Source organism: Gavialis gangeticus, unplaced genomic scaffold (assembly GCF_001723915.1).
Source record: "Gavialis gangeticus isolate Ggan-Ray unplaced genomic scaffold, GavGan_comp1, whole genome shotgun sequence".
In the NCBI taxonomy this organism is placed as follows: Eukaryota; Metazoa; Chordata; order Crocodylia; family Gavialidae; genus Gavialis; species Gavialis gangeticus.
Window position 1 is genome coordinate 14,024,573 of NW_017729015.1, and position 19,653 is coordinate 14,044,225.

The 19,653-nt window shown below is 60.5% G+C and overlaps 1 protein-coding gene across 3 annotated transcripts in view; it reads left to right on the top strand.

The window, feature by feature from the left end:
• The window catches only part of TINAGL1 (tubulointerstitial nephritis antigen like 1), a 23,229-nt gene extending 3,822 nt beyond the window's left edge, over positions 1-19,407 (top strand). The window contains exons 2-12 of one of the 3 annotated variants that reach the window (XM_019512252.1): positions 233-555; positions 2,513-2,576; positions 5,735-5,827; positions 6,312-6,426; positions 9,264-9,387; positions 9,521-9,671; positions 10,124-10,313; positions 10,872-10,917; positions 12,956-13,079; positions 16,870-16,915; positions 17,445-17,588. In XM_019512252.1, coding sequence (XP_019367797.1) covers positions 249-555; positions 2,513-2,576; positions 5,735-5,827; positions 6,312-6,426; positions 9,264-9,387; positions 9,521-9,671; positions 10,124-10,313; positions 10,872-10,917; positions 12,956-13,079; positions 16,870-16,915; positions 17,445-17,588 — 1,404 coding nt within the window. In that variant the 5' untranslated portion in view covers positions 233-248. Of the gene's footprint in view, positions 1-232; positions 556-2,512; positions 2,577-5,734; positions 5,828-6,311; positions 6,427-9,263; positions 9,388-9,520; positions 9,672-10,123; positions 10,314-10,871; positions 10,918-12,955; positions 13,080-16,869; positions 16,916-17,444 lie in introns of those variants that run through there. The other 2 variants (XM_019512251.1, XM_019512254.1) reach the window with 2 other exon arrangements.
• The last annotated feature ends 246 nt before the right edge of the window (positions 19,408-19,653 follow it).

The window sequence follows — 19,653 nt, forward strand, 5'->3', positions numbered from 1 at the left end:
GGCCCTTCAGCAGCCCTAGATCCACCAGTTTCCACCTGGGCGGACGGGCTGGGGCCACTGCTCCCACCCAACCCACTGGGAGGATCCCAGGCCCCCCAAGGAGGGGCTTTGATCGCCCCTTTGCTTTGCTGTGCCAGGCTGCCATGAGCTGGGTGCTCATGCCCAGAGACGGGCGGTGTCCCAGGCCTGGAGACCCCCAGCTCACCCTCCCTCCATCCTCCTTTTCCCCCGGCAGATTCGGAGGTGAGATGAGGCTGCTCCGAGGTCTCACGCTCCTGCTGCTCTTGGCGGCGGCAGAGGGGCGCGAGGGGCGCAAGGGGCGCGCGCGGCGGGAGCTGGCGCCCGGCCTGCACGAGCAGGGTATCCGCGACGCCGGCGGGTCGTACTGCGAGAGCAAGGATGCGTGCTGCCACGGGCGGGACGACGGCTGCACCGTGCCCTACCTGGACACCATCTGCTACTGCGACCTCTTCTGCAACCGCACCGTGTCCGACTGCTGCCCCGACTTCTGGGAGTACTGCCTGGGCATCGAGCCGCCCTTTGCCGTGCAGAAAGGTAAGGAGGCCTCGGGCACCTGTGTGGGGGCAAGTGCCAGGCGTGTGGTCCCTGGCCACTGCCCCAGCACCCTCCCTCCATCCCATCCATGGGGCAAATCCCCAGACACGGGGCGGCCTAGCCCCCCGCTCCCCTCTGCGTCACGCTGCCCTTGACGCCAGTCCATGGGGCCTTCCTGGTCACCCTTCTCGCAGGGCCCCGAGGATGTGGTCATTTCCCCCGCAGCTGTGAGCCAGCAGCTCTGCGCACACAATAGCTGCTTTTCTCTGCGCTGGGCGGTGGGAAGGGGGGAGTCACCAGCAGCTTTTCCTCGGGCTCTGGATGTCTCTGGAGTGAGGAGCCGTCCCTCCAGAGGTGCCGGGTGCAGGGATCCTGGTGAAATAGGAAAGGATCCTCTTTACCCCTGTGCAGACCCCGGGACCGGGCTCAGCTAGGAGCGAGAGGTGGCCCAGCATATTCTGTGTAGGGGCACAGGGCTTGCTAGTTAGCTGGTGTCAACCCATGTCCTCTGTGGAGCCGCACGGTTTTGCACGCTACGTACTGACCCTTTGCTAGCCCCGCTGCATCCTCATACACTGGAGAAACCCCGGCAGGTCCCTAGCCCCCAGATTGCAGCCGGGTGTAGCCGGAGGCAGAATCTAATGCTGTGTCCAGCCGTGGGTTGCTTTGCCCGTGGGTGCGACATGGCCGCTACCGGGCAAGGACGGGGCAGCTCTGGCTGCGGCGCCCTGTGGGCTAAGTTGGGGCACAAGCATCCCCCATTTGCTTTGAAAACCAGGGGAGTGATCCTGGAAGAAGGGGCCAAGACACCAATGACACCCATCCCCTTGGAAATGGGGCCACAGGGGCTTCTGTAGTGAGCAGGACCTGGTGCTTGTGGATGTCCAGGGCTGAGCTTGAGATTCTTGTGGCCACACTGACTCACCCGAGCAGGACTTGTCCCCACACTGCAGGAGGTCCCTGCCTCTGGGGCTTGTGGCAAGCCTCTTTCTGAGAAGTCATTGAGGACCGGAGCCAGCTCATGCATAGGGATGAAGCATTTGTCACTAGCTCCTTTATCTAGGAGTTGTTTGCGTGCCCTGGCAGCCTGGCACGCTAGGTCATCCTGCGAATGCCCCTTGTAGGCAGTGACGCAAGCACTCCATGTCTGCAGGAGCGTGTCACACCTTAGACATGCTTAACTCCTCCGGCATCAAACCCCAAGCCAGCCAGGGTCATGCCCTCTCGGTCGGCGGTCCCATGGGTGATAAAGCAGTTTTTGGCTGCACTCCGGGCAGCGGCTGCCACCAGACCCTGGGGCAGGGAGGGAGAGGAGAGGGGTAAGGGACTGCTGTGCAATCAGCTAGATCAGAGGGGCAGCTGCACAGCCGGGGATGCGCCTGCCTCTTCCCCACCTCCAAGAAGGCATTTAACCCGTTAATGCTCTGGGAAGCCAGACATCAGCATTGGGCAGTGTGAAGCGAAGCTGGAGCAGCTGGAAAGAGGAGCATGGGCTAGTCTGGGAGCATGGTACAGGAGTGACAGCACTGGGTGGGGACTCTGCACAGAAGATGCCCAGTGCCCTGCTCTTCTATGCCCCCCGTGACCTCGTTCTTTCTCTCTGGACCTTGGTGAGCGAGTGGAAATGCACTCAAGCTTGAAGGTGCTCCCAGGGGTGGGGGGAAGCACCGGCATTTAGATTGGATTTGGGCGCCAGGTGGATGCTTGCTCTGGGACACATGGACCAGGCCATCTGCTGCCAGGCAGGGCCAAGCTACAGCCTGACCTAGGGGGTAGAGCAGCCCCAGGCTGCGATGTGAGGCTGAAAGCAGGTGAGTTGGGACAGTTTATTCACAGAGGCCCAGGTCCTTGAAAGCTCACGGGCCTCCTCAGAGCAGAAATGGCAGTAATAATGCCACCTGCCTCACACACTTCCTTGCATGGGAGCTTCTCACTGTGTTTTCTTGCTCCTGCCCAGTGTGCGTCCGTGGTGGACACAAGTACCCGGTTGGAGCCACGTACAGAGAGAACTGCAACCTCTGGTGAGTGCCTCTGCCGGGTCCTGCCAGGCTCTGCTAATTACTCCCTGAGCCCCCAAGGACTTGGGTTTGTCTTTACAGCATCCAATGCATGCATCTCATAGAGGGGGAAAAGGGATCACGGCCTCCCTCGCAACTGTGAGACTTCAGGCTGGGGGAACAACCTCCTTGCTGGGGACAGATGGGACAGAGCATTACATGTGGCAGGGACCGCCTTGGTCCAGGAGAGGGGTGTTGGATGCTTTGCCCCTGCAGCGTGCAGCGGCGCGGGAAGGAAACAGCCTTTCTCGGCCGCCCAGCGTGAGCTCGTTCCAGGCGTTGGGGGGTTGTCTTTACACACGTTGCAAAAGCATTTCTGGAATCCTGGAAACTGGAGATAGGAAAGGCAGATTTGGCTCCTCTGTGTCTCCATGCACAGAAAGCAAATATTCTGCGGGCCTGGAGGGCTCTTGTCTTAGATTGGCGATAGCAATGCCCATCAGAAGTCAAATCGCATGTGTGTCTGCTTGCAGGCTTAACACCAAAGGGCTGCCCACGCCCCCCCGCCAAGAGCAGATCCCTCATCTTTTCTAGGTGGGATGCACAGAAAACCAGGGTGTAACAGTGAGCCGGTTAGTGGGACAAACTGGAGATGGAGTGCATTGTGCAAAGCCGGTCCTCAATTAGATTCCAGCCTGAATCTGGAGTGACTCCACTGATTTCAGTGAAGCTGCTCCAGATTTACACTGGTTTCATGGAAACAGATCCAGGCCCCCTCCTTCCAGCCCCGCCTGTCCCACTGCATCTGCTGTGCACCCGGGGCATGTTGTGAGCTTCAGACCGCGTGTCCCTGCCCACCTGTACTCCCTCCCAGCACACGGCCACCACAGCCATGCCACGAGCCAGCGTGGGTCTCAAGGGAAGTCATTTGCTACTCAGGGCATCGGGGAAGGGGCATGGTGCCCCCGTTTGCTTCCTGCTCCACGGCTGCGGGTGCTGCCGGGTGGCACCGGATCTGGCCCATGGGCTGTTCCCAGCCCGTAGGGGTTAATATTGCGGTGCTGCACTGCCAGCGTGGTGCGCATAGAAACCAAACAGCAACACTGGAGGGGGGAGAGAGGGGGCTTTTATAAGGCATCTTAGAAGCACTGGAATTTGAACTCTGGCTTTTTCCATTACCTCATGGGTGTTGGTGCTCCAGCCCCGAGGCACGGGCTGAGCACCCGACAGGCTGCGGGGAGAGAGGATGCCCCGCCATCCTGGGTGATCCTGCACAGGAGAAATGCTGGGCCCCAGGGGCAGTGCTGCCCCCAGGGTGGCCATCCCGAGGGACCTGGTCCCAGCTGCAAACTGTCCCAGGGCAAACTGCTGGCTGTGGGTTGGGGTGGGGGTGTCTGGAGTGGATGGTTTCTGTCTCCACCCTCTATGCAGTGCATAGCTCTAGCTAGAGGCCTCTGCCTGGGCGCCCACACATCCCTCGGCCCCAGGGAGCCTGGGGTGGGGTGGACGGAGAGCAGCATTTCTTGGCATTGAGGAGATACAGGAGCCCCTTTCTCCACCTCTCCTGAGTGGGGGATGCAGCTCATCTCCCTCCAGGCTGTGTTCCTAGCTGCACTGTCTCTCCTCTGGCGGGGAGGGGTGTACATACGCACGCATGCAAGTGCATGCACATATTCATATGTATGTGCACATGTGAGTGTGCATCTGTGTGCATGCGTGTGTGCGCGCATATGAATGTGTATATGCATATGTGAGTGCGTGTCTGTGCATGCATGTGTGCACATATTCATATGTATGTGCACATATGAGCGTGCGTCTGTGTGCATGCATGTGTGCACACATATGAATGTGTATGTGCATATGTGAGTGCGTGTCTGTGCATGCATTTGCACAGATGAAGGTGTGCACATGCATAAATGTGCACATATGAACGTGTGTGTGCGCACATGGATGTACCTTTGTGTGGGATACTCGTGCTGTCCTCTCCATGTGCCCGCTGCCACCTGCCCAGGCTGCCAAGCACGTCAGCTGTCCAGTGGTGTGAGCCTGGCAGGGGGGCGGGGTAGGACCTGGGCACAGTGGTCCACTAAAGCCCAGCACGCTGGCATGAAGGGCAAGGGGCAGAGGACATGTCTCACCTCCCTGCCTTCCCACTCCCCAGTCTGGCCAGCTGCCAGGGGAAGAAAGGCTCAGATAGACTGGCAGTCCCCGTTGGCAGTGCCTGGCAAGGGGCTCCCTGCAGCCCCAGATCCTGCCTGGCTCTGACTTTAATTGGTGCCTGCCACGCCAGCTCCTCAAAGGGAAGCACAGGCTTGCAAATGGGGAAGGAGCAGAGCCCAGCGGGGCCTGGAGAACATCCCAGGAGGTGCTGCGAGCAATTAGTGCTGGGGGCAGCTCAGCTCTGGGCTTGCCCATGGCAAAGTGGGAGTGGGAAGGTATGTGGCGGGGAGGTCCCCTGGGAGCAGCGCAGCAGCAGGACGCACAGCGATGCCCCCTCCTCGGCCCTGATCCCTCCCTGTGCCTGCCTTGGGCCTCTCTAATCCCAGCTCTGTGGGGCTTGCAGCTTCGACTCAGGCAGACACCTTCGTTCTGCTGCAGGAACAGCGGCCTGGAGTCTTCCCCTCCCCAGTCTGGGCTCCAGCCCAGAGCTTGTTGATGTTAGCAGAAGCCTGGCTAACTTTCCAGCTCATTATTTTTCATCCCAGGCTCCCTTGCCCTCCTGGACGCCAGCAGGGACCCGCAGGTCAGCATGCCAGAGTGTGCCCTGACTTTGGGGTCTCTCTGGACTGCGATCCCATGGCTCTGAGCAGCCGGCAGAGATATGGGATGCGGGTAGATGCAGGGCTAGGGGAGACCCTCAGTTGACTGTGGGAAGGGGAGAGCTTCCCAGGGGATTGCAGGCAGACTGCAGAGCTGATATCAGTCCATGCACCGTGGTGTTGCCCAGTGGCCCCTCTCGAACTCCTGACTGTGTAGCAGACCCGCCCCAGCTCATGCCACCGACACACTCGTGACTGCGGTGGCCGTGTGCTTGGAGGGGATGTGGGTGGGAGGCAACACACCATCTGGAGCCCACAACACACCCCTGGTGCAAGGAAACCCTACACAGCAATGCCCGCCAGCCCCCGGGTCATGCTTTGATGTGCATCCAACTCAGCACCCCGTTCTCTCGCCTCCACTAGCACCTGCGGCTCCAATGGCCGGTGGGACTGTGAGGACCTTGCCTGCCTCATGGACGGCAGGATGATTGAGGCCGTCAACAGAGCGGATTACGGGTAAGAACTGCAAGGGGTGCTTGCAATGGTGCTGGGCTGGAGATGTCCAGCCACAAGGCACCTGCAAAATGGGCCTTCTGATTTGGGAGGAAACCCTTTTTTTTGGAAAATCTGTGAATACTCACCCTTATCTTGGCCCTGTCCCTTAGTTGGCCCCCTGTGAGAGAGGCACTGGGGCCAAGGGTGAGGTGTCCAGGGGCTCTGGTACTGAGTGGGGATATAAAGACCTCAGCAGACGGCAGCTCCTTCCCTCCTCTGAGCCATGGCCCTGCTTGGAGTTGGCTACCCCGCCGCGAGCTGAGCTGAGCTTGGAGGAGAGAGGTCCGGGGCTTCTCGAATGTGGCAGTGCCCAGAGTTGGCGCAATCGCCATCATGACATCAATACCCTCCTGCCCTCCCCGTGAGGGAATCTGGTCGTGGTGCCCAGGGCAGGCTGGGTGCCTCAGCGCTGCTCTGCTTTCACCTCCCCGGGGTCATCCGGCAGGTGGAAAGCCGCCAACTACAGCCGCTTCTGGGGGATGACACTGGACGAGGGCATCCGCTACCGCCTGGGCACCATCCGCCCCTCCACCACCGTCATGAACATGAACGAGCTGCATGTGAGTTGGTCGCACCCCTGCCCGGGGGTGGATGGGGGTTACTTGGGCTGGGGGACCTGGGCCCTGCCTGGGGCTGCTGTCCCTGAGACGTCGGGACTCGAAGCATGTTTCTGCACTCAGGTGGCCCGTGTCACTCCATGCTGCTGTGAGGTGCGGGAGCACTGCCTCACCCCTGGCTTCATGGGGAACTAGACTCAGGGCAGATTAAGTGACATGACCATGGCCCTCCAGGGGCTCTGAGCTGGGGTCCCCTCTGGACCTAACCAGCTTGCCCAACTGAGCGAGGTTAGGCTGCCAGGGGCGAAGGCAGTGGCTTCATGCTTTGCAGGCCTGCTGAGGCCCCTACAGAAATGCTGGGCATGCCAGATGTATCCAGCAGCAAGCCGACTGTACTGCAAGCTCCCAGGTTGGAGAGCAGGCCCTGAAGAGCCTTCCAGTGCCCAGAGCGGGGATGTTATCATTGCATGCCGAGGGCGCATGTCCACAGCCCCCCACCATGCATGTGAGCACCATCTACATGCATGGCTGAACATGCAGCAGCTCACACGAGTGTGCGGCTTGCTCATGTGGAGGCACACGCATGACCTTGCGTGTACTGGGATGCAGTAACCCCATGCACCAGAGCGGGGAAGGGCTCAGGATCAGCTCGCAGCCCTGTTTTCTGCATGGCAGTGGGACAGGCGAAAGGGGGGCAGCCTCGGGGGGAGAAGGGAGAGAGACGGGGGCAGGGGCTCATCAGAAGAGGGACAGCGGGGCCCTTTCCTTTAAAACCACCGGCTCAGCACATTCAGCCTCACAGTCCCAGGATGGGATTTTCTTTCCCATGGGAAAACAGGGCCCTGCAGCCCCCCCACTCCAGCGCCTGCCGAGTCAGCAACGGGAGCCTGGCCGCATGCCCCAGGACCCCAGACACCTCCCAGCCCTGCCACCTCCGGCTGTGCCCGGGCATCTCCAGCAGCCCGTCCGCTGGGGGCAAAGGGGGGGCTCTGCTCTCGCCCAGCACTGTCCTGTTTGCTGCACAGGCTGCCCCTGCACGGTGCAAGGGGGAGCTCGGTGCTGTCACGCCTCAGGTTTTCCAAGCATGATCCCAGAGGCTGTTTTTTCCCCCTCTGTCCCCGAGCGAGGGACAAGGCCAGCCGGAAACCCAGGCCGTCCAGGACAGGACAGGACAGGACGTTATTTCAGCTCGGGCTATTGTGTGCTCTGCCTTTTTGTTTGTCTCTCCATGCTTCGATTTGACCCGACCGGGGGCTGCAATAAGCCAGGGCCGGAAGAGGTGGAAATGTAGCCGGGGAGGCAGCAGGCTGCAGGCCAGGCAGGAAAGTCTGCGTCCTTCTGTTTTAGGGGTACCCTGAAATTGCATGACCCAGATGCGGCGGCCCTGGTTGGCAGGGAGAGGGCTGCGATGGGGCATCGTCCACACAGCCGTGCCCAGCCCCTCCCGGCACTGACGGCACCTGGAGCAGATGCCCAAGGTGGGCATGCGCTGCTCATGCTACAGCCCCCAGCCCAGTGGGGAGAGGACCCCCTTCTGCAGCAGATCCTGCCGGTTTCTGCTCCCACGACCCCTTTGCTCAAGGGCCTTGCTGTGAACCCGCAGTTGTGGGGCAGGGCTGGGCTCCCCATGCGGCTGGCTTGGAGCCTCCTTTCGCTGTGCCAAAAAAAGAGAGCGTGAGCCCAGTTGCTTTTGGCTTGGGCGGGGAGCTGCAGCCCTGTTCCCACGGCCCTGGGGGTGGCTGGGTCTCGGCTGCTTCCAGCCCTCCCCGTTCAGGGACCCTTGGCCTCCTCAAGGTGTTAGGACAAGGGTGGACGTTTTTACCCTGGCCTGGCTTTGCTCGTCTTGGAGGGCACCTTTGGCTGGCTCTGTGGGAGACCCAGGAGGAGGGAGCCCAGACATGAGAGGCAGCCTCTTTGCTGGCCCCACAGGTCAGCGGGGAAGCAGTGCTCCTCCAACACCCGCTTTGCACCCCTGTGGCATATACTTAGGGACTGGCCGAGTTTAGGGGAAGGGGAGGACAAGCCGCTCCCCAAGTGAGATGCTCCCCGGGGTGCAGGAGTGGGAGGAGGAGCTGGGCCCTCAGCAGCTGAGGCAGTCTGCAGAAGAGGCCTGTGCCTAGTATCACAGGCTTGCCTGGGAGCCAGGAGGCAAGATGGCACTAGGTGCTGCACAGCTGCGGGGTGACAGCCCGCAGCCCTGCAAATGGAGCGCTCACCAGGGTCTGCAAGCAGAGGCCTGCGTGAATGAGGAGAGCCAAACAATGGACTTTGCGTGCGGAGCAGTAGGCGACCTCTGCAGACCCTCTGTCTGTCTCGGGGACTTAGGGACTAGCTCCCAATTCCCAATTCTCTGCAGTCTTCTAAGTAAGGGCGTGGCAGAGGAAGGCTCCTTACCCCATCTTGCTGGCGGGGTGGCGGGGAGTGGAGGCACAAAGAACCCAAGTGACTTAGGATGCTCTGTCCTGTAGCCAAGCCCTCAGGCTTCCCAGTACCTTTGAGCCTGAAAGCCACCCTGAGAGGCAGAGGCTGGTGCGTGCCCAAGCCACTTGGGAAATGCAGCGGCATCCTTCCTTGCGCCAGAGATGCCAAGCAGTTTGCCAGGGCCTTCCCGGAGACTGGAGCAGTCTGGCAGCTCCTGAGTTCCCGTCGTCTGCCTCAAGGTCCTTGGCTCAGGGACTTGCAGATGACTTCTGTGGAGGAGCTGGGAGCACTGGGGGCAAGAGATGAGCAGGAGGCATTACCGCCCCTGGCCCTGGGGCACCTTCCAGCCCCTCTGCCTTTGTGCAAAGCCCCCAGGCCTCGCTGAGACTCCCCCACCTCCCATGTCGTTGCCTTTGCAGATGAGCATGGACACCAACGAGGTGCTCCCCAGCTCTTTCAACGCAGCCCACAAGTGGCCCGGGTTGATCCATGAGCCGCTGGACCAGGGCAATTGTGCTGGCTCCTGGGCCTTTTCCACAGCAGGTGAGATGCCCGGGAGCTGAGCTGGAGGCTGGGAGGGGGCTGGAGGAGAGCCTCCCGCATGGGAGACGGGGCAGGGGAGATGGGCTGTACCGGCTGTGCGAGGAGCCCTCTAACCACGTCGGCTTCCCCCCAGCCGTGGCTTCGGACAGGATCTCCATCCACTCCATGGGGCACATGGCGCCCGCCCTGTCTCCTCAGAACCTGATCTCCTGCGACACCCGCAACCAGCGGGGCTGCAGCGGGGGCCGGGTCGACGGGGCCTGGTGGTACCTGCGCCGGAGGGGGTGAGCATCTTCTTACCTGGGGCTGGGCAGAGATTTGGGCATAGGAGAGGGCACAGGGGCTGGAGGGCAGAGTAAGAAGGCATCAGCAGGGTGGTGTAGGGCTTGGATCGTGATTTGGGGTTGAAAAGCATTGGCTTAGCTGTGGGGGCCGGGGGAGCCTAGACCGGGGGAGCTGGGGCTCAGGGTTGGGGGGCATGGGCAGAGCTTGAAAGAGAAACGGGGGGTAGCATGGGCTCCCCCAAGCTGTGGGGTGGCTAACTTGGGTGGCCATCTTGACCAGCGATGGATACTTCTCGAGAGGTCATTATAGAGCACGTCCCTCCTGGTTGGCCTTCCAGATGCCATCATTGCCCAGGAGTGGGGACAGTGCCTGCAGTGCTGGGGGGACCCCAGATACAATGGGAGCTGCTGTGCACCACGGTTTGACCCCCATGCCTTGTCTCGCTTTCCAGGGTGGTGAGCGAGGAGTGCTACCCCTTCACCAGCCAGGAGAAGGACAGCCCCCCCGCGGGCCGGCCCTGCATGATGCACAGTCGCTCCACGGGCAGAGGGAAGAGACAAGCCACCCAGCACTGCCCAAACCCCTACACCCACTCCAACAACATCTATCAGTCCACCCCTGCCTACCGCCTGGCTTCCAGTGTGAGTGCCTGGCCCACAGCCGTGGAGGGGGGAGCTGTGCAGAGCCCCGCATTGGGGAAGTGCATGTGCAAGCAAGTCTGCACACTGGCGGGCTCACACAGGCTTGCCAGCGTGGGTCAGAGAGGGCACACGAGTGCCTGTGGGCACACGAAGGGCCGCGTGGTTATGTATAAGCGTGGGTACGGATGCGAGGGCTTCTGTGCCCTTGTGAACGTGCCAGTTCACATGTTTTGCAAGCACTCGTGTATGCCTGTTGCGTGCCTGCAGGGCGCTGCATGAGCATCTGTGTGCACGGTAGCGAGTGCTGCACACGTGTGTGCGTGCATGTGAGAGTGAGCCAGCACATGGCTTTGGGAGGAGTTGCTTTGACAAAGGGGGTCAGAGCCCATCCTGCTGGCATCTGGCAAGGCACTCAAAGGGGCTGTTTGGATGCAAGCACTTAGTGGCCCCAGATGCCCCTCCTCGGCATCATTACAGGACTAGGGGAGGGTGGTGCCCAGGGTCTGCCAGGGGCTCCTGCCCTAGCAGTGGGTGACCCTCCCTGCTTTGTGTTTGCAGGAGAAGGATATCATGAAGGAGATGATGGAGAATGGCCCTGTACAAGGTAGGAGACACCCCATCCACACTGGCCCTGTCCCCCAACCCTGCCCAGCAGGAGGCCACCGCAGAGGCCTGCTAGCTCACCCCACACCCAGCCACAACTAGCCCTGCCCAGGACACGAGTGACCCTGTCTCCCAGAGGCCGGGCTTCCTTTGGTTCTTGGCTTTTCCTTTGCTTTCTATTTTGGGAGCAGCCATTCCCAGCCAGACACCCAGGGTGGGCGCAGCTCCTCCAGGGCAGCCTCTGCCGCTGGCTGCATCGCGGACGGGTGTGTGCCGGGCCGGCACTGTGCCCGAGCAGCCACAGGTGGCAAAATGGGGAGGGACCCAGTAGCAGGGGAAGCGAGAATAAATAGTCCTGTCGCCCTGCCGGAAGCACGAGGTGCCAGGGTGATGAATGAACCGAAGAGGCAGAGAACAGGCCAGGCTGGGCCTTGCAATGTGAGGTGGCTGTGCTGAAGGGGCATTCCCTAATTTGGGGAATCAGAGTAGGGTGGAAATTGGGGAGGAGGTGTAGACACAGCCCAGGGCAGGTGGGTCTAGGCCAGGGCTTTGTTCGGTGCTTATAAGACACCTGGCACAACAGGGGATTTATGATCCCTTCTTAGCTGCTACCACGATATGAATAATACCGTAGCAATAGCAAGGGGCTGAGTCCTAGAGTGGGGCAGGTTGCAGGACAGCTGGACTTCAGGCCTTTTGACTGTGCTGGCATCCCTTCCCAAATTCTCTCTCTGCCCCTAGCTGCAGCACGCTGTTTGAGTGCACAGCCTCAAGACCTAAAAAAAAAAAGGCCTCGGAGTAAAACGCTGCTCATTGCCTACAAGCACAGCCTGCCGTATGCTTTTAGGGCTTCTCAGGGTGCTGTCACATGTTACACTTAGGACGCATTAACTGCACTTGTCACAAACATCTGTGTCTGCAAGCAGGAAAATGTGTGCTTGGTGCTATTGCATGCTGGCCACGTTAGGACTTTTCAGGTGAGGAGTATCTCCAGGTCGTGCTTAGTAATATGTGCTGTGTGATTGTGGGATGGCTCCATGGAGATCATAGTAGCGATCCTCACTGCCTCCAGCGCGGTGCTGGGGCTGGGGGTGACAATCAGCTGTTTGTTGGGCCCAGCCCCCCCCCCGCCCGCATTGCACCGGAGCCAGGTCAAGACTCAGGTGTGGTTGGGCTGGGGTGGAGCTGGGACCAGCAACCAGCTGCTTGTCTACCGCACAGCTGGCAGTTAAACAAATCATGCACTTAGCCAATATATAGCCAAGAGCAGGTGGGTCTAGGCCAAGGCTTTTTTCAGTGCTTATCATATAATATATAGCCAAGAGCACTTTCTCCCTATCTACCGATCGATCTAGCTCAGGCCGTATTGTAAGCACCAGGGGCGATCAATCCCGTGCAATGTGATGCCAGCCTGCATCACAACCTCCCTTCCTCCTCTCTGACCATAGATGCAGTGGGAAACACCAGCTTGCAGCCCCTGGAAAGACTCTGCTGTTTAATATTCACCAGACTTCTTGCTCAGTAAACTTCCCCTGCTTGTTGAACCAAGATTAAAACCTCCTTGAAGCTGGTTAATGGCAGCTGGCCCCAGGCTGCCCCGTCGCATTGTCGTCATGATCAGGGGCCGTTTTCCACTAGGGAAGCGTCAATTATTAACCGCTGAGATTTGATCTCGACATCCCAGCTGCTGCTTTTTCATTTGCATGCCCTCCGTTGGTGAGATCTCCCTAGGCAGGAATGTAGCAATAGTCCAGGTGGACAGGGGCCAAGCAAACCCTCCCCAGCTAAGATCAGCAGTCACCCAACGACCTGCCCCCGAGCTCCCCTTGCTAGGGGCTAGCAGAGGCAGAAGTCTGGCCTGAAGGACCAAAGTCATCCCTGGAGGAGACTTCATTGGTGTGAAGGGATCTTTGCCAGCTTGCGTCAGTGCTCTATCCTGACCTGCCCCACCGCAGCAGACGTAACTGCTCCCAGGGCTGTAGCTGGCCCATTTCCCCAGTGATCCCAGAATAAAACTGTTCTCCTCCCCTGGCTTGCAGCCATCATGGAAGTGCATGAGGATTTCTTCATGTATAAGAGTGGCATCTATCGGCACACGCCTGTAGCAGCCAGGAAGCCAGAGCACCACCGCAGACACGGCACCCACTCGGTCAAGCTCACAGGGTAAGGGCCTTGGCAAGCATTTGCATTTGTGTACATGCTTGTGTATGTGTGTGTGCATGTGTGAATGCACACGGGCATGTTTGTGCATGCTGGGGCATGTGTGTCTCTGCCTGCATGCATGTGTCTGTGTGTGCATACCTGCACCTACTGGCGGTCTTGGACTGACATGTGGTCAAGAAGACGCGTGCTGGAGGGGCTGGGGAACGTGTGCTTGCGAGTGTGTGTGGCGTATGTCGGGTTGTGTGTACGGAGGGTGTGCGTCGGGGTGCGTCCTGAAGGTGTGTCTGTGCATAAGCTGGGGCGTGTGGCAGTCTGTGTGATTTGGGCTGTCTGTGGCATCACGGCGGGCACTGCGATTTGTGCAGGTCCCGGGGAACCCAGGCAGGGAGTGAGGGTGCTGGGCTTCCCAGGGGGTCCCTAGCCTGTCCCGTGGGTGTTGGTGCAGCTTGGCATGGCCAGGCTGGCACTGACTGCGGGGTGAGAAGTGGAAGTGCTTCGTGGGGCTGCACGAGAAAGGCAGGGGCCGGGGGCACAACTGCAGCTGGACCGGCCTTCTCCCCTCTGGGATCAGAGATGGGGGTGAGGACCTGGCTCTTTATTTGGCCCTAAGGCAGAGTAGTCTACAAGGGAAGACCACTCCCAGCCTGCCCAGGCTCCACAGGCCAGCACTTGAGTCTTTGCCAGCCTCCCAGTGCCCCAGACTTGCCCAGTGCTTCCTACAGGCCGGGTTGGGTCCAGACCCCTGCAGAGCCGGTTCAAATGGCCTTTGATGCAGGCCAAGGGAGGGGAAATTCAGATCGGTTTCCTCTGCTCTAAGGAAACCTCAGGGTGGGCGAGGTTCTCGTGGCAGGAAGTGGCCGGCAGCGTGGCACTGGCTGCGAGACAGTGCCTGCCTGCCTCACCGTGCCCTCGGCTAGGTCGGCTGGGAGCTGCAAGCAGCTCTGCCAGCTCCTCTCTGCCCTCATCCATATCCCCACCCTCTATCCCCTCGGGGCTCCCGCTGCTACCCCGCCAATGCCCCTCAATCCCACCCGCAGCCCCTGCTCTTCTGTGCCTCAGCCTCTCAACTGGGCCCAGGGTGAGGGGTTGGGCACTGCTCAGTGTGGGATGGAGAGGAGAGGGATCCCTCCTGCACTGGCATGCTGCCTCCCTGGGGAAGGGTCCTTGTCCTGTGGGCTCTGGGCACGAAGTCCCTGGCTCCTGCCAGGGGGCTGGTGGTGGCACTGATGGGCCCCTCTCTAGCTGCACAGTCCCTGCCCCAACGTGGCTCCTCCTGCAGCCCCCCATGCCAGGCTCTGGGCTGTGTGGAGCCAGGCACGGCCCTGGGAAGGAGTGTGCTGGAGAAGACGGGCTTTCCTGCTGTGGAGGAAGGGCACTCCCTTCCTCGGGCAAAGGACCGGGAGAGGGTGCAGGTCCCGGCCTTGGGCTGTTTCTATTCTGAGTCAGTCTCCCGGCATCCCCGCTCAGTCCCACCCTGTCCAGAGAGCAGCAAAGCAGGGGGCAGCTGTTCTCATGGGGAAGACAGGGGATCCAGGGGGACTTCGCATTGCAGCGGTGGTTAAACCCACCCCCCTGAGCCCAGGGTGCTGGTGCAGGACCTGTCCTCGTGTTCAATGAGAGACGGTCCCTGCCTGGCCCCTAGAGCTCAACCCCGAACAAACCGGACAGACAGAGCGAGGGGTGTTGCAGGGAACCCGGAGAGAGCCAGACCCCACTGCAGTCCACAGAAGCGCGGGTCTGGGTGCGAATCCCTTGCCCAGGGTCCCTCGGGCAGCGTAGCAGGGCCAGAAAGCAGGGCCACCTCTTCCCTGCGAGGCCTGTTTGGCTGCAAAGGCATCTCCTCTGGGGCCAGTGCTGGGAAACAAGACCGGACAAATCCCGAGGAGCCTGGAACGTCCTGTTCCTGGGAGGGTCTGAGCCAGCTCGGCAGGTAGCGCCAAGAACAGCATCCGAGTCCTGGCTTCAGCCTCCCCCTCCCCCCCGGACACTGCCCCAGCACGCCGTGACCTGCGTGGCCCCGCTCCCCGCTGGCTGACTTGGCCGCCTTGCTGGGTGCTGTGGGTGGGGGGCACCTGAGCAGTGTTTTTGCAGAAAAGTGCCGCTGGCTTTTTCCTCCCATCTGGGCTGGCCAGGCCTGGCTCTTGGGAGCAGGATGTTGCCTGGCCCAGGTGTCGGGGCTTGCCTGGGGGGGCAGGGAGGAATCCTGCTCCCCCCTCACAAAGGCTACTGGCTTTTGGGGCATGGTCCATCGTCCTCCAAAGTCTCGGGTCCTGAGGCTGGGAAGTTTGACCATGCTCCTGCAGGTACTTGGAGGTCTCCAAGGCCCTTGGCTGGAGGGTCTGGTTCTTCTCCCAAACTGGAGGTCAGGGAGGAAGGGGTCCCCTTAGGCTGGCACAGAGTGTGGGGGCTCTGCCCTCCTCTGTGGTGTGGCCAAGGGCAACTGCCAACTCCTACCCTATGGTGGCAGTGCCCTCGGCTCCCTTGCTTTGGCTTGCGGCATTGCGCCATGGGGCGCTGGGGATTTCTGTGTTCCTGCCTTGTGAGCAAAGTCTGGAAGTGATGATCTCAGGGGCTTCGAATGCAGGAGACTGGGCTCAGTGGCCTAGGACAGGGGTGGTCTCGCTGTGCCACCAGGGGCATGGGCAGCCTCTGCGCGTGGCATGCAGCTGACTGGGAAGGGGACCAGGCAGCACAGTGGCAGACAGGGCAGGGAGCAGAAAGCAGAGCAGCAGATCGGGCAGTGAAAGGGAATTGGAGTTCAGGGAGGGGGGGCTAATTTGTGCCGCGCCAGTTAATAAGGTTGGTGTCTACTGGCCTAGGAGGTCTCTTCCTGTCTGATGTTTCTAGGCATGTTCAGGTACCTCGTGCCAAGCCCCAGCTGGCCGTACCCATGGGCTTGTCCTGCCCCAGCCTTCCAGCCATGGTGCAAAGGGGCTGCAGAGCAAACAAGGGCTTTGGCCACCGATGCCTGAGTGTGGCGTTCTCAGCCAGGCCAGCACTGGGCTAGCGGTGGAGCTGGAAGGGAGCTCGTGGTGTGACTGCGGTCAGGAGTTATGGGGCACTGGCCACGGTGGGCTCTGGGTCAGGGGCCTGGGGCTTGAGTAGGGCTGTCTGTGTAGTACATCCATGCTCCATTCCCGGCCCTCTCCGCCCCAACCCTGGACTTGCCCAGCCCCAGAGCTAAATATACCTGGCTGCATTTTTGCAACCAGCTGCGAGCTCGAGCTGGGCCCCTTGGGAGGCCCATGACCTGAAGGTTCGCCCTTCCTCTAAGCAATGTCGCTAAACAACGCCTGGCACTGAGGAGCCGCTGCAGCTCCTTCCCGGCCTCCTGAAGGGAGACAACCGGAGGATTGCCATGGTTATCCATTCCAAACACTCCCGGAGGGGTCACAGCCCCTCTCATGGCAGGAAGAGCCTGAAGCCAAGAAAAAGACAAACAAGGAGTGCAGGACTTTTTTCCACTTGCCCTATCTCCGTTGGCTGGCGGGAGAGGCGCTGACAGCAGCTTCTAGCCGTGGAACAGCAGACTGGGCTCCAGGCATCGTTCTGGTGGCTCCAGGATTATGTGCCCAGGCAGGATCCGGCCCCTGGAGCCATCTGGCTGGGGTGCCTTGGAGACAGGGGGCACGTGGGCAGTTGCCCTTGCATTGTGGGCTGACCCGGCAAGGGCCGTGCTTCAACCTCATTGCCTGCAAGGAGGAAAGGTCCATGGTCAGTCAGCAGGGAGGGGAGAGGGGAGTATCTCTGCCAGCTGCCTAATGACCTGCTCCTTTCCTTCCCGCTGTAGGTGGGGAGAAGAGCGGATGCCTGATGGGCGCAGCCAGAAGTACTGGGTGAGCGCAGCTCCTTTTCCTTAATGCAGGTGCCCACGATCCCGGGCAGAGGTGCCCTTGTAAATGCCTCCCCTCTGCTGGGGCTGGCTGCAGGGGCTGGGCAGTGGTAGCAGGCATCAACGTGCCCTCAGGCATTGGAAATGCAGAGCAAGCCAGACTGCAGGAGCCCTGGGTGGCCGGGAGGGACACGGCAATGGCCAGGTGCTTGAGGCTCTGTCTCCCCGTGTACTAGGGGGTATTTTCATGATGTTGCAAGGCTTCGCAGACCCTGGTCACTTGAAGAGGCACTTGCCCTGGGCTTGTGGTCTTGCCCTTGCCATCAGTCGAGGGAGGGCTGATGTATGAGGATGGACACGCATGTCTTAGTGGGCTAGAAGCCACGAGGCTCAGCGTCAAGGTCAGGTGCCAGCAGGTTTGTGTGGCACTGACCCTAAGGTGGGTGCCGTGAGCGGGGGAAACAATGGGCATCGTGGAGAGGGCTCTGCCCTGGGACATCCGTGGCTGACTGTCTTTTCCTCCTTCCTGACAGATCGCTGCCAACTCCTGGGGCAAGGACTGGGGAGAGGACGGCTACTTCCGCATCACACGAGGCAGCAACGAGTGCGAAATCGAGACCTTCGTGGTGGGCGTGTGGGGCCGGGTCAGCATGGAGGACATGCACCACCGCAAGTGAGGCCCCTCCACCCGCCGCCCCGGTGCTCTCCACACTGTGATCTGGCCCTGGCACCCGGCACCCGCGGCAGGCTCTGGCTTCTCCTGGGGACCCTAGAGGAGATGGGTGTGTGAGACCCAGCCGCTGCCCGGCACCCCCTCGGCACCAGGGCAGGCTGCAGGAGGTCTTGGTCTGCAAAGGTTTGGGAAGGTCCCTTAAGGCTCATGGAGTTGCCCCCAAGGAAAATGGCTTCATAGCACAGGCCTCCCCTGTCCTGGGGGCAGCCTCTAACTAGGCCCCTGAGGGAGACAGGATGGGACCCCCCCAACCACCCGCTATGGACCTCATCCGTGAGGCTCGGGCTTACGCTTATCCCACGGGTGTTTGTGTCCCTGCCCACCCCCAGCTCCTTATGGGCACAAAGCTCCTACCTGGGCTGCCCCTCACCCCAACTCTGCCATGCCCCCCATTGCTAGGCTCTTCCCAGAGGCACCTCTGAGCATTAGGTGGCCCTTGAGTCCCCACCCTTTGGAGCCAAGCCTGTAGCTAACCCCTTTGCCTCTGCGTGGGCAGACACTGCTCCCCGCTGCGGTGGTTGGTGACACAGAGATGGGCCCTTTGCCCCCGAGACCGGGTGGCACAGCCTGTCAGGAGCCTCCGGGGAGCAGCTCTGCCTCTACCTTGCAACCCCATGAGCCCATCCTGGGGCCTTCCACAGCCCACTCCAGCCTCCCTGGGGTGCTAGCACCCAGATACCCCCCTGTGCCCCTTCAGAGCCCCCAGCCCTGCATCTCATCCCACGCTAGTCTCCTTTGGTCCCGGGGGTTTTGCTGACACCGAAGCTGCTGTGCGCTGGCCCGGAGATGATATGTGTTGAGAGCAGGAAAATGCATCCCAGCCTGGCTTTCTCTTTTAACCCCGGCACCCAGCTTTGTTCATGACACCAGGGTCTTAACGGTCTAATCCCGGCCTGGCTAAACAGAGCATTGTTGGGAGCCTTACGCTGTTCAAATGCTTTAGCCTAATGCCGCGGCTGGCTTGGTCAGCTTCACGGCCTCAGTCTAAACATTCGGCCGCCTCCATTCATGTCAAAGCAGCAGAGGGATCAGCAACCCAGCCCTGCCTTCCACACCATGGGAGCGGCAGAGCTGGGGGTGCAGCTAGAACTGCTGACTCCAGCACCCGGGGTCACGTGGAGCCGGGCGCCACTCCGATGGAGAGCAGGGGGCAAAAGAGGTGCTGGCATCTCTGCCAAAGCCAGCCATTAACTCACTGGCCTCAGGAGCCCTTGAAACAATGCAGCTGCCAAGCACATGCAAACACTCCTTGTGCAAAGGTGTGCATGCTGCCCGCACACCTTTGCACAGAGACAGTAGCATGGCATCAGCGTGCTCCTCTAGTAGGTCCCACACTCCCCAGCCCGCCGCTTGCCAGGATAACCGAGGAGTCAACAGGGTTGGCCTTGCCTGGATGGTGCTAATGCTCCTGGGCAGAAAATCGTCTTGTCCCGGGGCCTCAATTCAGGATGTCGGCCTCCTGTTGAAGCCAGTGGCTGAGCCTTCTCCCCAGCTGGTGCATCCTAGTCTCTATTTCCCTTTGCAATGCTCTGTTGTGCTCCTAGGCAGCGTGGGAGGTGGCAAGAGATCTGTCCTGCTCCAGGTGGGCCGTGCCTGGCTGAGAGAAGTTGCACTGGCCAGGCTTTGAGTCAGTCTGTAGGCAAAGAGGAACGGAGAGAGCAAGCTACCTACCTACCTGCCTATCCAGAGGGCTTGTATTTTAAGGTTCTTTTGTATTTATTGTGCTTTTTATTATTTGTAAATAAATGGAAGGAAGCCTCGTCCTGGAGCGCCTCTGTGGTCTCCTTTCCCACCGATGCAGCCTGCTTGCCATCTGCCCTCTGCCAGATGCTCAACCTTCCCCTTGAAGTCTGCTTCGGATGGACTCGGGTAGTTTGAGGCTGAGGGATGACGCTGGCTGTGTCGGGGCTGATTTCTGGCTTGCCTTTGGGTAAAGCATGTCACCCATGTGGTTTTGCTCGTGGCTGTTCTCAGGACCTGCAGAGAGAAGTGGGTTTTCTGCCCTGGCA